Source organism: Otolemur garnettii, unplaced genomic scaffold (genome assembly GCF_000181295.1).
Source record: "Otolemur garnettii isolate 467f Iridium unplaced genomic scaffold, OtoGar3 scaffold00055, whole genome shotgun sequence".
Taxonomy (NCBI): domain Eukaryota; kingdom Metazoa; phylum Chordata; class Mammalia; order Primates; family Galagidae; genus Otolemur; species Otolemur garnettii.
In genome coordinates this window covers 2,638,510-2,652,323 of record NW_003852450.1, presented here as the reverse complement: position 1 = coordinate 2,652,323, position 13,814 = coordinate 2,638,510, and the positions used below count along the sequence as shown (strand labels likewise).

The 13,814-nt window shown below is 46.8% G+C and overlaps 2 protein-coding genes across 2 annotated transcripts in view; one reads left to right on the top strand and one right to left on the bottom strand.

Moving 5' to 3' along the window:
• The window catches only part of RASSF5 (Ras association domain family member 5), a 31,392-nt gene extending 25,009 nt beyond the window's left edge, over positions 1-6,383 (top strand). Inside the window, exons 2-5 of the mRNA XM_012806631.2 lie at positions 826-936; positions 1,872-2,169; positions 2,645-2,760; positions 4,276-6,383. Coding sequence (XP_012662085.1) covers positions 826-936; positions 1,872-2,169; positions 2,645-2,760; positions 4,276-4,428 — 678 coding nt within the window. The 3' untranslated portion in view covers positions 4,429-6,383. The remainder of the gene's footprint in view (positions 1-825; positions 937-1,871; positions 2,170-2,644; positions 2,761-4,275) is intronic.
• A 3,588-nt stretch (positions 6,384-9,971) lies between these two features.
• Positions 9,972-13,814, bottom strand: part of EIF2D (eukaryotic translation initiation factor 2D) — a 20,967-nt gene continuing 17,124 nt past the window's right edge. The window contains exons 14-15 of the mRNA XM_003792212.2: positions 12,299-12,473; positions 9,972-10,167 (exon numbers count right to left, since the gene is read on the bottom strand). Of these exons, the coding sequence (XP_003792260.1) occupies positions 10,097-10,167; positions 12,299-12,473 (246 nt within the window). The 3' untranslated portion in view covers positions 9,972-10,096. The remainder of the gene's footprint in view (positions 10,168-12,298; positions 12,474-13,814) is intronic.

Here is a 13,814-nt window from a genome sequence, read left to right as displayed (position 1 = left end):
TTTTTTCTGAGACAGCCTCAAGCTGTCACCCTGGGTATAGTGCTGTGGCATCACAGCTCACAGCAACCTCCAACTCCTGGGCTCAAGCGATTCTCATGCCCCCACCTCCCAAGTAGCTGGGACTACAGGTGCATGCCACATGCCCTGCTATTTTTTGGTTCCAGCTGTCATTGTTTGGCAGGCCCTGGCTGGATTTGAACCTGCTAGCTCAGGTGTATGTGTCTGGTGCCTTAGCCACTTGAGCCACAGTGGCCGAGCCCTGACATTTACTTCTTATTTGCAAAGCACTGTGTAATATGGGGCCTGAACTGGCGTCTGTGTGACCTTGGTCCTTTGGGTCTGGGGAAGATCTCGTCTTTTCCATCAGTATATACCAGCATCGCCTATACACCTAACACCACCTTTGTGGTTACTTCCTTGAGGAAACAGACCATGGCTTGCATTTAGATTCACCACAGCTTGCATCTCCAATGGCGTCTAAAGCATGGTTTCCATAGTAACCCCCACAAGGAATGCCACGGTCTGTGTGTGTGTGTGCCAGATGCTTTCTCACTGGTCTCAAGACAGACCTGTGGGGTACATATTGCTCCCATTTCACAGGTGAGGAAGCTGAGGCTGAGAGGTGAGTTACTTCCCCAGGAGTGGCCAGCTAGGCAGTGGTACAGCTGGGATTTGGCCTCCCACTGTCTCATCCTGCGATTGGTTTCAGCGTGCGGGGCTGGTGCTCAATAACTCTTGGTCTCACAGGCCTTTGGGAGCACGTGGACATTCCCCTCCTCATCCTGAGAACCACTGCACACCACCCTCTCTCTGTCTCTGTTCCAGAATGTCTGTAAGCCTGTGGAGGAGCCGCGGCGCCCGCCCACGCTACAGGAGATCAAGCAGAAGATCGACAGCTACAACACGCGGGAGAAGAACTGCCTGGGCATGAAGCTGGTGAGCAGCCTGGCTCCTTGACCTCTGGTTGCTCTGTGCTCTCCTTCCGGGTTCTGTGGCAACTCCCTGGCAGGACCCTTTCTGGCCTTCAGAGGCCTTAGAGGTCATGGAGGGCTGAGAGCCTGGGCCCCCAGCAGCCTCCAAGTGCTTAGAGAAATAGAATGGGCTTTAGAATAAGAACCAGATCCAATCTCTGGCCCTTCCACTTTATTGCAGGTGAATTTGGGAAAATTTCTTTCCTTCTCTGAGCTTGAATGTAAACTAAAATATTAAATAATATATTGCTTGGCCCCAGGGTGCCCTTGACATGGGGAATTCACAGCTCCCCTGCCTCCCCCTTGAACTGTGCAATGCTCAGAGAGGGGAGGGCGCCCAGCTTAGCCCCCGGCTGGGAAAGCTTAGCACTCAGTAGGGAGGGGAGAAAGTAGAAGGCTGCCCCCTGCTGGTGACTGGCAGCAACTGGCTCTTTGGGGCTTCAGCCAGATGGGACCAGAAAACCCAGTCTTAAAGGCTGTGGGTCTTTTATAAAGAGATGCAGGAGGAAAGCCAGTGGGCTGGTTCTCCAAGTTCCTTCCTGCTTCTGCCTGGTTCAGAGGTACAAACCAGAGGGCCACTCCCCCTTAGAGTGGGGACTTACTAAAGGCAATCAGTGTCTGCCTGCTGGCAGGAGGTTTTGACACAGCCAGTCTGAGCCTCTTGAGAGGGAAAGCCACTGCAATCCCACGAGTCCTCTCTGGTGCCTGGATACAGTGGGCCTCTCCTTACCCACTGTGGGGAAATGTATTGTGCTCTCCAGCATTCCCAGGTCAGCAGAAGCAGAAAGGAACTCAGGGAGACAGCTGGGTGCTTAAGGGGTAACAGCCTAGAGTGGCAAATATGATAACACGAGACAGACCTTCCTGATCCTGTACGATGTCCCCCACACACACTGGCAGAGTGAAGATGGCACCTACACAGGTTTCATCAAAGTGCATTTGAAACTTCGGCGGCCAGTGACAGTGCCTGCTGGGATCCGGCCCCAGTCCATCTACGATGCCATCAAGGAAGTGAACCTGGCGGCCACCACTGACAAGCGGACGTCCTTCTACCTGCCACTCGATGCCATTAAGCAGCTCCACATCAGCAGCACTACCACAGTCAGTGAGGTCATCCAGGGGCTGCTCAAGAAGTTCATGGTCGTGGACAATCCTCAGAAATTTGCACTTTTTAAGCGGACACACAAGGATGGACAAGGTATGAGCGAGATTCCCAACCATCTCTGTCCATGCCACTTTCCAAAACCCTGCCAGCGTTGGGTGGGAGGAGCGGGCTTCTGCTGTGCCCTGGAAGTCCAGCCATCCACGTGGTACTCAGATCTGTGGAAAAGCCACACGTGGAGGACTCTGGGCACGAAGACGCGGCAAGCTTGACAGGGCACCTGATGCCACTCATTGTGCCCCTACTGTGTTTGTGACCCCAGGAAAACCACACCCTGGGTTCCCACTTCCTGATCTGTGCGATGGGGGGAATCCACCCACCACTTAGAATGGAAACACGCTTCAGGCTCTGAGCAGACGCGTAAGCTAAAAGGTTATCACCCCATTTACTCTTGTCAGGTTCAGTTCATGAGGTGGAAGGGACCGTGAATACGTCTGCTTCCAGTTAGACGTGCTTCCTGTTGTCCCCTGTCCTTTCCTGAGATGAACCCCCGACCCCCTCTTGTTTGCAGTGCTCTTCCAGAAGCTCTCCATCGCTGACTGCCCCCTCTACCTGCGCCTGCTCGCTGGGCCTGATACTGATGTCCTCAGCTTTGTGTTAAAGGAGAACGAAACTGGAGAGGTGGAGGTAGGTCTGGACCCTGGCGAGCCCTGGGTGGGTGCAGGTGGGTGTTGTCTTAACTACCCGGGGTAGGTGGGGGCCACACAGCAGCAGCAGCAGTAGCAGCAGCAGGAAAATGGCTGCTGAGAAAGTTGAGTAGGAGTGAGCGTTGGGCCCGTGGTTCATCATCTCAGCCAGGATTATAAGTACCTTTGGATGGCAAGTCAGGGCCTGTGTTTGGCCAGGCCTGTGGCAAGAAAGGATTTTCTGTGCTTTGTTTCTAAAAACTGAGGGTGGAGGGAGAGCAAGAAATTCCCTGCATTCAGGCCCAGGCTGTTTTTGCTCCAGGATGGCCTGAGGCCCAGTAAGCTCCATACCAGCACTTCACTGGGAATGGACATTTTTGAGCCATCTGTCTGTTCCTTGTTCTTAAATACTGCCCTCCTTTCACCTAGGAGGGCTAACCAGTGTCCAGCCTTATCCTGAGACTTGGCTTGTATTCCCTGCGGCCTGGGAGTAGTGACTAAGAGCAGGGGAGGGTGTCCGTGTTCAGTGGAAGCCTAGGGCTTTGAGGAGCAGTATTGGGGTCATTGTGGAAACAGTGATCTAGGCAGGTGGGACTCAGCCCCTTCTTCCCATATAACCAGAACAGCTCTGCCTTCCATCTGCTTTATATATTGGCACCTGGGAAAGACTGGAAAAAGTATGCCACTGAGAGTGTTTGAATACTGCTGGCCCTGTGGAAAGCTCACAGGCCTGGGAGTTTAGAGACCTGGGTTCTAGTTCCAGTTCTGCTGTGTAAACTCTGTGATCATGGTTAAGCCACCTTCCTCTGTGGACTTCAGGTTTCTCATTTATCCAATGTGGGGGAAAAAACTAGATAAACACTAACTCTTCTGTGTTCAGAGCTTAGGAGTCCCAATCATTGGCCCCATGGGGCCTCTGCTCCTGGGTTAGCCTGAGGGAAGTTAGACTTGCCTTCTGCCCTGACAGGCCAGCTCATCTCCAGGCAGGCCTGAGCCACCCAGGTTCTCATGATCAGCTCTCCCAGCCATGGGAGGTAGATACTCCAATTCCATGGCAGATAAGAAAGGGGGCTGAGAAGGGTGGAGTCATGTGCTCCAAGGTCTCTAGGCTGGTGAGAGGTGGGAGTCAGGCTCAAACCCAGGTCTCCTGAGACCAAGTCCTGCTTCCCTTCCCCTGTCTCTTGAGGGGCTGCGTGCTGGGAGCCTGTGGTGGTTTCAATATCACCGTTACGATCTCAGCTGCTACACAGAAACTTAAAATTATTGATTCACCAAATAAAAATGTGGTTCATGGACCGGCAACTCTTGGTCATGAAATGCCAGGAATGGGGATTTTGTTGCCGGTATGACAGGCATGTAAAACCCAAGCTTCATTCACTGAACCTGCCGATCCAGTGGCAAACTGTGAATCTCATGTGTAAAGTGTGGGAAGGGGCAGGAGCAGGTTCCGTGGGCCATCTCCACTTCTAACCTGTCTCCTCTTGTTTCTCCCCCACATTTCCCGGTCGCCTCACAGTGGGATGCCTTCTCTATCCCTGAACTCCAGAACTTCCTCACAATCCTGGAGAAAGAGGAGCAGGACAAAATCCAGCAAGTGCAGAAGAAGTATGACAAGTTTAGGCAGAAACTGGAGGAGGCCTTAAGAGAATCCCAGGGCAAACCCGGGTAACCGGTCCTGCTTCCTCTCCTCTCAATGCTCTCAGATTTATTTTTATTATTTTATTATTTTGCAACAGACACTTTTTTCTCAGGACACCTCTAGCGGGTACATTTGTGCCCGCCCAGCAGTTCCAGCTGTGGCACAAAATCTCTTCCATGGACAAGTGTTTGTGCAGGGTTGACTCCTGCTCACCCCGACGCCATGCTCCTCAACAGGCTCTGCCAAGGATCAGAACTCATGTGAATTGAACAGCTGTCGTCCTCTCACACTCTGCAAGCCTTCTGGAAACCAAATAGTTGCCTCTCTTGTCACCAGACTGGAACCGATCACATCAGCCAGCAAAAGAAGGAAGAAAGATTTTAAAGCTCCATGTTCTTTCTCTGGCTTTGATTCTTCTTCAATTCCCCTTATTTGCTACCTACAGTACCTTTATTTATGAGTTATAGCATATTCCTTTAGCAGGTCTGAGGTGAGCCCCTGAAAACAGGATAATGTTGCTTTCAGTGGACTGTCTGCAATGCCCCAAGGTGCCTGCCGTTCATTCCTAAGGGAAGTTCATAAAGCCACTGGCCCCAGAGCTCAGGGTTAAGAGCACCAAAGCCAAGATTGGCTCAGAGATTCCCAGAGAAGCTGCAGCCTGCCCCGGCCCTGGTCCTCATTGCCCAAGAGACTGTGCACATGGAAACCCAAAGGCATATAGATCTGCATCTGTGTGGTATTTGGTCTTATCTTTGTCAACCAATTATTTTTTTATAAGTTACAAGTTGGAATTTAATATTGCCATAATCTTCTTGTGTGTCCACCAAAGGGAAACCAGCCATTTACCATTTTGAAAGTCTCCTGCTGAGTAGGGAAATCAGGCAGTAAGAGAAAGCCAAAAAGTGGAGAGAACTTTGTCAAGGCTGTCTTCAGCCGTCCTGCAGCTGGTGAACAGAGGAGGGCCTGGGCTGCATGGGTTCCCCTCAGCCCCCAGCACTGCCTCCCTCCTCCCACTGGGATTCTGGGATCTCCAGGTGCTGCCCAAGGAGTTGCCTTGATTATGAGGGGGAGCCTCCAACTGGACCAGCTGAGAGCCCCCGAAGCGTGGGCCAGCCCCAGCCCTGCGCTCAGTCTGCCCGTGGGTCTGGCCTCCCCATTGACCTCAGTGCCTTTTGTTTTCAGAGAGAGATAGGAGCAGGGCGTATGTGCCTGAAGTTCTGCTGTTGGTGTATTTGCGCCAGGAAGTGGACAACGGTGGTGTGGGAGACTAGGCCAGGAGAGCCCTCACTCTTAGTACAGGGCCATGGTCACCAACCTCTTCCCATCTAGGTGCCTGAGTCTTGTTCCAAGAAGTGATATGAGACCACATTGACAGGGAGGATCAGTTTCCTGACTCTCTACGTTTGTACTGGCTTCTTGTTTAGGTTGAATCTTAAATTAGTCAAACAATACCAGTGAGTAGCCAGGACCGCAAAGACACTCCAATGCAGAGGGAGAAGGACTTGTAATCTTCAAGGCAGGGCTGGTTTTCCAATCCAGTCTCTGAGAAACCATTTCTTTGTTGCCCCCTGCCAGTCTGTCTTGGGTTGGTTTGAGCCCACGCTTCTTCATGTAGCCTAGAAGTTCCCTCCCTGACCCAGGCTGAGTCCACACTGCCCCTGATCCTGGAAGGAATGCTGACCCCTTGTCATATAGGAACTGTGCGCAGCCCTCAGAGCTGCAAGAGCAAATCTATTAAGACTTTTGTAAACCACAAAACCCCTGGTTTTCTGCCATCTTGTGCTCAGCCTTATCACTTCCCCCTCTTAAAAAAATCTCTCTCCCTGCTGTATATTAAAGGGAGCAGGTAGAGAGTCATTGCCCTTCCTCCCGCATGTCTCTAACATTGATAGACAGCATGGCTCCTGCTGCAACTGCTGTGAATGCTGCTGAGAACCTCCCTCAAGGGGATGGCTATTTTATTTTTGAGAAGGAAAAACAAATCGTGTGTGTGTGTATATATATATATGTATATATACATAAAAGCAAATAGCTATATATAAAGAAATAATTGTATCTATGAAACAAAATAAATATGGGGAAATTCAGACATTATCTAAAGCACAGTTAGACCCAGTCTAAGCCTCTGGAAAAACTTATTATATAGAGTATCCCTTCCCTCCCAGAGGTGGGTATAACTGCTGGTAGTGCCTTCTATGGTTGTGTTGCTCAGTGTCTGTCTGTTTTGAGAATATTTTCTTTTTAAATGTCTTTCTTATATGGGTTTTAAAAAGAAGTAATAAAGGCTTGTTGCAAAAATGATTCATTTTGGAAACCTCTTCCTTGAGCTTCTTATGGAAATCAGGAATTGGGGAGAGAGGGTGAGAACGAAGACAATCACATACTTCTTGGCAGGGTCAGATTTTCTTCTGCCAGTGAACAGAGGAGTGAAGGCTACTGTTCAAATAATTTGGGAGAAAATCATCCAAATGTGTGGGCTGAAAGGCACTGCCTAGGTGACCAGCTATTCCATCATCTCCATGGAGCTGGAGAGTCAAAGGGACTTATTACAGAAGGAGATACTGAGTCAGAAAAAGAGAAGAGCTTTTCTAAGGTGATTAAACACCAGGACAGCATAGTGATAAGCAATGATTCTCCAATTTCTGAAACTGTTTAAAAACAAGATAGGGCCAGGCACAATGGTTCACACCTGTAATCCCAGCATTTTGGGAGGTTTGCCTGAAACCCGGGGTTTGAGACTAGTCTGAGCAACATAGTGAGACCCCATCGCTACAAAAATTAAAAAATTAGCCTGGTATGATGGTACACACTTACAGTCCCAGCTACTCAGGAGGCTGATACAGGAGGATCACCTGAGCCTAGGAGTTCAAGGTTGCAGTGATCCGGCAACCATACTCCAGCCTGGCCAACAAAACAAGACCCTGTCTCTTAAAAAGAAAAAAGAGGACTGCGTCTCTGCAAGTTTAAGATCATTTCAGCTGGAGGAAGAAGACTAGACTAGATGATCAAATGCCCCTTTCACTTTAGCATTCTCAGACTTCCATCAAAGGAACAGTCCCAATAATCACAGAAATAACCATATGAAAGTTTTTAAAAATAAGTTTCTACCTACCTTCCAGTATCGGTCACACAGGATGCAATGAATAAGGCCCCCAAATTGAATGTCCAATGGACATTCTTACAATTACCCAGGAATGGGGCAGATCTATAACAGTTGTTTACCTAGACCTCCAAGAAGTATATCTTTCAATGATTTTGCCAAAGCCTGCAAATAATCCCGTTTCTGCTTTTCACTGAAACTTATTTGGTTACGATATGGGATTAATAAATTCAAAGTTGTATGTTTGACCTTGTTATAGATTATTTGGCTTAGCACATAGAAAAAAAGAACCTATTACACAGTCCAACTCCATTCTGCCTTCATACATGTACCTATGCTGTTCGTACTGGAGAGAGAATGTGATGACTCAAAGCAAATGTGTCACCATTACTGGAAAACCATTCAAAGCACAAGTCTTGACAGCACTGTCATAGCAGAATTCTAGGTCAAATCACAGTTAAGAGCAGATGTTCAATTTAGAACCAGCCCCACCTCTTACTGGCTTTGTGTCTTTAGCAGGGATTAACAAGGCAAGACACAACATTTTGGAGCCTCCAATCCCTCCAAGATTGTGCAAAGCAAATTATGCCTGTGAAAGAACTTTTGTATAGTACATGTTATTTGTATTCATGTAAGGACCATAGTTCATTACTCCTAGATATATCATGCTCCCTCAGATCAGACTGGCTGGCCAAAGGTTTTTGTAATGGGATCCTGTTTGGGGTCAGTTTCTAGAGAATTCTATCCCAGTTCCATGTGTTTGTGCCAGTAGAGACAAGATTAGTGAAATAAAGAAGTTGACTTTTAAGGGAAAAGGGCTATTCTGGGCCTGTAACAAAAGGTAGCAGGCACCACACATGCATTTTCGCACCTATCCTTTCTTCTTTTTCAAGCCTCAACTGGGTGATTTATGGATATTGTGGATATTTTCAAGCCTTTCTTCTCTGAGATGATAAATAAATAGGGACATCAACTGAAGTATAATTGTTTCTTCGTGGTAAAACCCGAAACCTCTTACAGAGTTTAGCCTCTTCTTCCTTCCTGTTGTACAAGGATAGGTCTGCTCACAGAAATGACTTCCATGAACCAAGCAGGAACCACAGCAATGGTTCTGAACCTCCTTATCATCAAGTGATTCCTTTGGGAGTTGATAAAAGCATTACCCCATCTCAGGAAAAATCTTGTGCACCATTTCAGGGAGTGCTTGGACCCTCTGATGACAAACTAAAGACCACTTCATGATCCCAGGTTAAGAAGTTGGAGCCAAGCCTCAGTGCCCATAGCACAGTGGTTATGGTGCCAGCCACATACACGAGGGTGGCAGGTTCAAACCTGGCCTGGGCAACTAAACAACTTCAACCACAACAAAAAAATAGCCAGGGCTCAGCACCTGTGGCTCAAGTGGCTAAGGCACCAGCCACATATACCTAAGGTGACGGGTTTGAATCCAGCCTGGGCCTGCCAAACAACGATGACTGCGACTAAAAATTAGCCGGGCGTTATGGCGGGCACCTGTAGTCCCAGCTACTTGGGAGGCAGAGGCAGGAGACTTGCTTGAGCCCAGGAGTTGGAGGTTGCTGTGAGCTGTGATGCCACAGCACTCTACCCAGGGGGACAGCTTGAGGCTCTGTCTCAAAAAAAATAGCCAGGCGTTATGGCAGGCGCTTGTAGTCCCAGCTACTTGGGAGGCTGAGGCAACAGAATCGCTTAAGCCCAAGAGTTTGAGGTTGCTGTGAACTATTGAGGGTGACATAGTGAGACTGTCTCAAAAAAACACAAAAAAACCCAAAAAGGACAAGTTGGGGCCAAAAAGGCTAAGCCTCTTCACTGTAAGAAAGCCACGGTGTTGGAATGCAGCACATTTACCAGTAAGTGGCAGTGTGCTGAAGCTGGGGAAGAAATACTGCCTGACAGAAGGTGGCGCCTGTGGCTTAAAGGAGTAGGGCACCAACCCCATATACCGGAGGTGGCGGAGGTGGCGTGTTCAAACCCAGCCACAGCCAAACAAACAAACAAACAAACAAACAAACAAAACTGCAATAAAAAACCAATGCCCTACTATGCCTGTATTGCTCCTCACTTCTATCTAGCCTAAATTCTGCCACAATTTGGGATTAATTCTTCCATCTGCAGCCTTGACTGATGACAGAGAACAGCTGGGTCCTCTTTATTATGATTAACTCTTTAGAGATGCGAAAGAACTTTTGGGCTATGAGGTTAATTAGGTAGTAGGAACAGATGAGCAAGAGGCTGTGGAATACTGGGTAGAGGGGCTTTAAAACAGGAAAGACATCTGCCTGAACTTCTGAATGGGTCGTCCTGCCATGAAAGGAGGGGAGGAACACGACCACTGAAACCATGTAGAGTGGAAAGGCACACCACCACGGCCTCTTCTGTCGATTTAAAATGCTTCTGACTTTAAAAGTTAGTATAGCATTTTAGCTAAGTGGAGGGAACAAGAGAGAAATCATACTTAGATTAGAATAAAAATTTATTTTGGTAAAGAATTATATTTTGTATTTGCAAAAGTTGAAAATGTTCATAAAAATTACCAGCCCAAAGGTTGGATTTCCACTTGATCTGCTACATGAAACAAAGTCACTTCTTCTTGCCAGGTTTGGGGGCCTTCTCTAGGCCTTGGATGTATTTTCGAGGGATCTGATATTCTTCTACAATCGAAAAAACAGACACTACTCAGTGGGGCATGAGCTGCTCCCCTGCTGGCCTCCACTCTTCCTCTTTGCTCATTGTTACTTCTTGGCCCTGACCCGTGGAGACAGCTGACCTCCAGCCCTCTTGGCTCCACAGAGGGCGCTAAGAATTCCCATCACGTGATCTGCTCTTTTACCCAGCCCAAACCCAACTTCTCAGGGAAGCCTTCTGGGTGGACAATTTGTCCCTATACCTCAAGGCTGAAATGTTTATTTCAGTAATTTTCTCACTGATGGCTGCTTTCTAGGTGTATTTCGGGCATTTATTACTTTCTCATGAAAGCATGTGTGTGATTGCACTCAATCACGTGTTTATCTGATTTTCTCTCGGCACCTCTCATAGGGTTCTTCACATAAGGGAGCTAAACTCTAGAAGTTAACTGCTAGGTACTGCCACAGGCCACAGTGTGAATAAGCTTATTGAGCATTTACTATATGCTAGGCCCTGAGGATGAAAAAGGCAAGGTTTATGCCTCAAGAAGCTTAGTATAGCAGGGAATTTAGACGTTAGAAAAATTAGCCAGGCGGTGCCTACAGCTCAGTCGACAAGGGTGCCTGCCACATATACCTAGGGTGGTGGGTTCGAACCCAGCCCAAGTCTGCTAAGCAACAATGACGACTGCAACAAAAAAACAGCTCAGGTGTTGTGGCGGGCACCTGTAGTCCCAGCTACTTGGAAGGCTGAGGCAAGAGAATCTCTTAAGCCCAAGAGTTGGAGGCTGCTGTGAGCTATGATGCCATGACACTCTACCCAGGGTGACAGCTTGAGACTCTGTCTCAAAAAAAAAAAAAAAAAAAGAAAGAAAGAAAAAATGAGCCACGCTGCAGATACTAACCAGAAATATAATCACAATTGGAAAGGTTACATTAGCACTTTTTAAAATGCTAATTTGGGGACACAGGACATGCTCTGGGCATGAGCTGGGCCACTGAGCTTTTAAGGTGAGGCAGATTCAGGTTGTGGGAAGGCACAGTAGGCAAGAGGACAGCCTAGGTGAAAGCACACAAGTGTGGACATGGCATGGTATATCAGGGACAGCAAACATACGGCACATGCCTGGGATGGGGGTGCTGGAGCTGCCAGAAACATAGCAGGAACATGCGCTCAGGCTGGCAGGCTCTTGTTTATTCTGAAGCCATGGAAGAGGCAGACAAAGTTTTTAGATTCCTGTCATTGTGTCTTTAAAAAAAGTAAAAAGAAAAAACTTTTTTTTGTTTTTTGGTTTTTTGCAGGGTACATGGCTCATAACTGTAATCCTAGCACTGTGGGAGGCTGAGGACAGTGGATTGCTGGAGCTCGGGAGTTCAAGACCAGCCTGAGCAAGAGCGAGTCCCCATCTCTATTAAAAAAACAGAAAAAACTAGCTGAACACTTTGGTGGGCAGCTGTAGTCCCACCTACATGGGAGGCTAAGGCAAGATCTCTCGAGCCCAGGAGTTTGAGGTTGCTGTGAGCCACAGCACTCTAGCCTGGGTCAACAGAGTAAAACTATCTCTAAATAAATAAATAAGAATAAAACAAGAAAAAAAATTTTAGAGGGGAGTGATGTGATTATATTTGTTCAAGAAAGCTGCTCAGGCAGAGTTGTGGAAGCTGGTTTGAAGTACGGACAAACTGAAGGCTAGGTGACCCAGAGTTAGCAGAAAGGACTTGGGCTCTGGGGTCTAAAAACACCACAAGTCCAGCTACAGTACTCAAGAGTCAGATGACCTCAGGGCCAGGCAGTGAACCTCTCTGTACCTCAGTTTCCTCATCTGCAAAACAGATAACAGTTGTGCAACATCATTGTGATCAGGAGAGATCCCTGCAAAGAACCCAGCTAGATGCCTGGGATAGTGCTCAATAAATGTTTTATAAAAGGGGAAGACCAGGAAGAAAGCTAATAGCATGGTGGAGAGAACACTGAATCTGAAAGGGGCCAAAGGGTCTGGTTCAAACACAGGTTCTACCTCTTCCTAGTTGCTAAAGAACTAAGTGGAGGGGTGTGTGTGTGTGTGTGTAGTTATTATATAACCAGACCAAGGTGAGTAAGCAGGGAGATCTTTGCCAAGCTAGACCCATGCTTCTGCTCTTCAGAGGGGATGCTCACCACGCAATAGCCAGTTGAGGTGGTGGATCTGGTTTCCCTGGATCTGCACCTGCAGGCTGTCCTTGGCCCCAGGGGCAGGAGTGACGGTGGTGCTAGCCTGGCATCGCTGCTGGAGGATGGCAGCCACTGAGCATGGATCTAGACCATAGGTCTCCAAGTTCCGGACCACAGTCACCTGGGGGGACAGCGGGGAAAAAAGACCAATGGTGGTGGCAACCCAACTGCATGGCTTCCCCCTGAGAGGAGTCTCAGCACTCTCATCACCCCTGCATTCTCTCATAGGTCACCATCTCTATAACCATGGAATCTTTTCTCCAACAACTTATTTTTGTGCTTCTAAATAGATTCTACCCAAACCTATAATGTGTTATATATTTGGTGGGATAATTTGTATTATAGGCAGTCAAAATAGCTCAGTTGGGAGACCATTAGACTCCAGATAATCTCTATCCTATATAAGATACACTTTTTAAAAAGCCTTTATTTTATTATGGAGAAGTTATAAATACAAGTAGAACAGTACAATGAACCCTCATGTACTTACCACTAGTTTCAACCATTATCAACTCATGGCCAACCTTGATTCATCTATACCCCCATGTACTCCCCACTCCTGTATTACTTTAAAGCAAATCTCTCCAGACATCAGATCATTTCATCTGTAAATATTTTAGTATATATCTCTAATAGATAAGGCTCTTTTTAACATTAAAACAAACCATCGTCATACCTAAAAATAAATTACTAATAATTCCTTAATATCAAGTATCTAGTTAATAATATATTCATTTTTCTATTATTCAGCAACTTTGCAAATGACAAGTATGTGGTTTTCTAATACTTTAAAAAAACTGTAATTCTCTGCTTGTTGCTATAAAACAAGTTCTCTCTCATTCATGACTACAGATGGTAAAGTGTGTTACTGCCAGGGTAGTTGGGAAAAACTGCTATCAATAAAGTTTATAAAAGTTCCAAATAACTTTAAGCTTGTCAAGGGACTCCAGATCCAAAGAATTTCAGAATCAATAACTCACTATTTCATTTTTGGACAATTCTAATTATTATTAATAGAAAATTAGTGTTTAAATTAATAATATATTTATTAATATAAATTGGCACATAATTAAACAATAAATAGTGACTATTTCTAATTATTATTAAATTTATCATGACTAGGTCTCATTTATTGAATGCTGATATGCCTAGTACTATTCTAAGTGCTTCACCCATTTATATTCCTTCATTTGATCCTCACAGTAGGTACAATCCCCATTTCCCATGTAACGAAACTCAGACAAAAAAAGATTAACATGCTCAAGGTCAAGGCTACATTTGAAGCCAGGTCTAATTCCAAAATCCATGCTCCTAACCAAATACTAGTAGAAAGTTCTTTTTTTTTTTTTGAGACAGAGCCTCAAGCTGTGCCCCTGGGTAGAGTGCCATGGCATTACAGCTCACAGCAACCTCCAACTCCTGGACTCAAGCGAGTCTCCTGCCTCCGCCTCCCAAGTAGCTG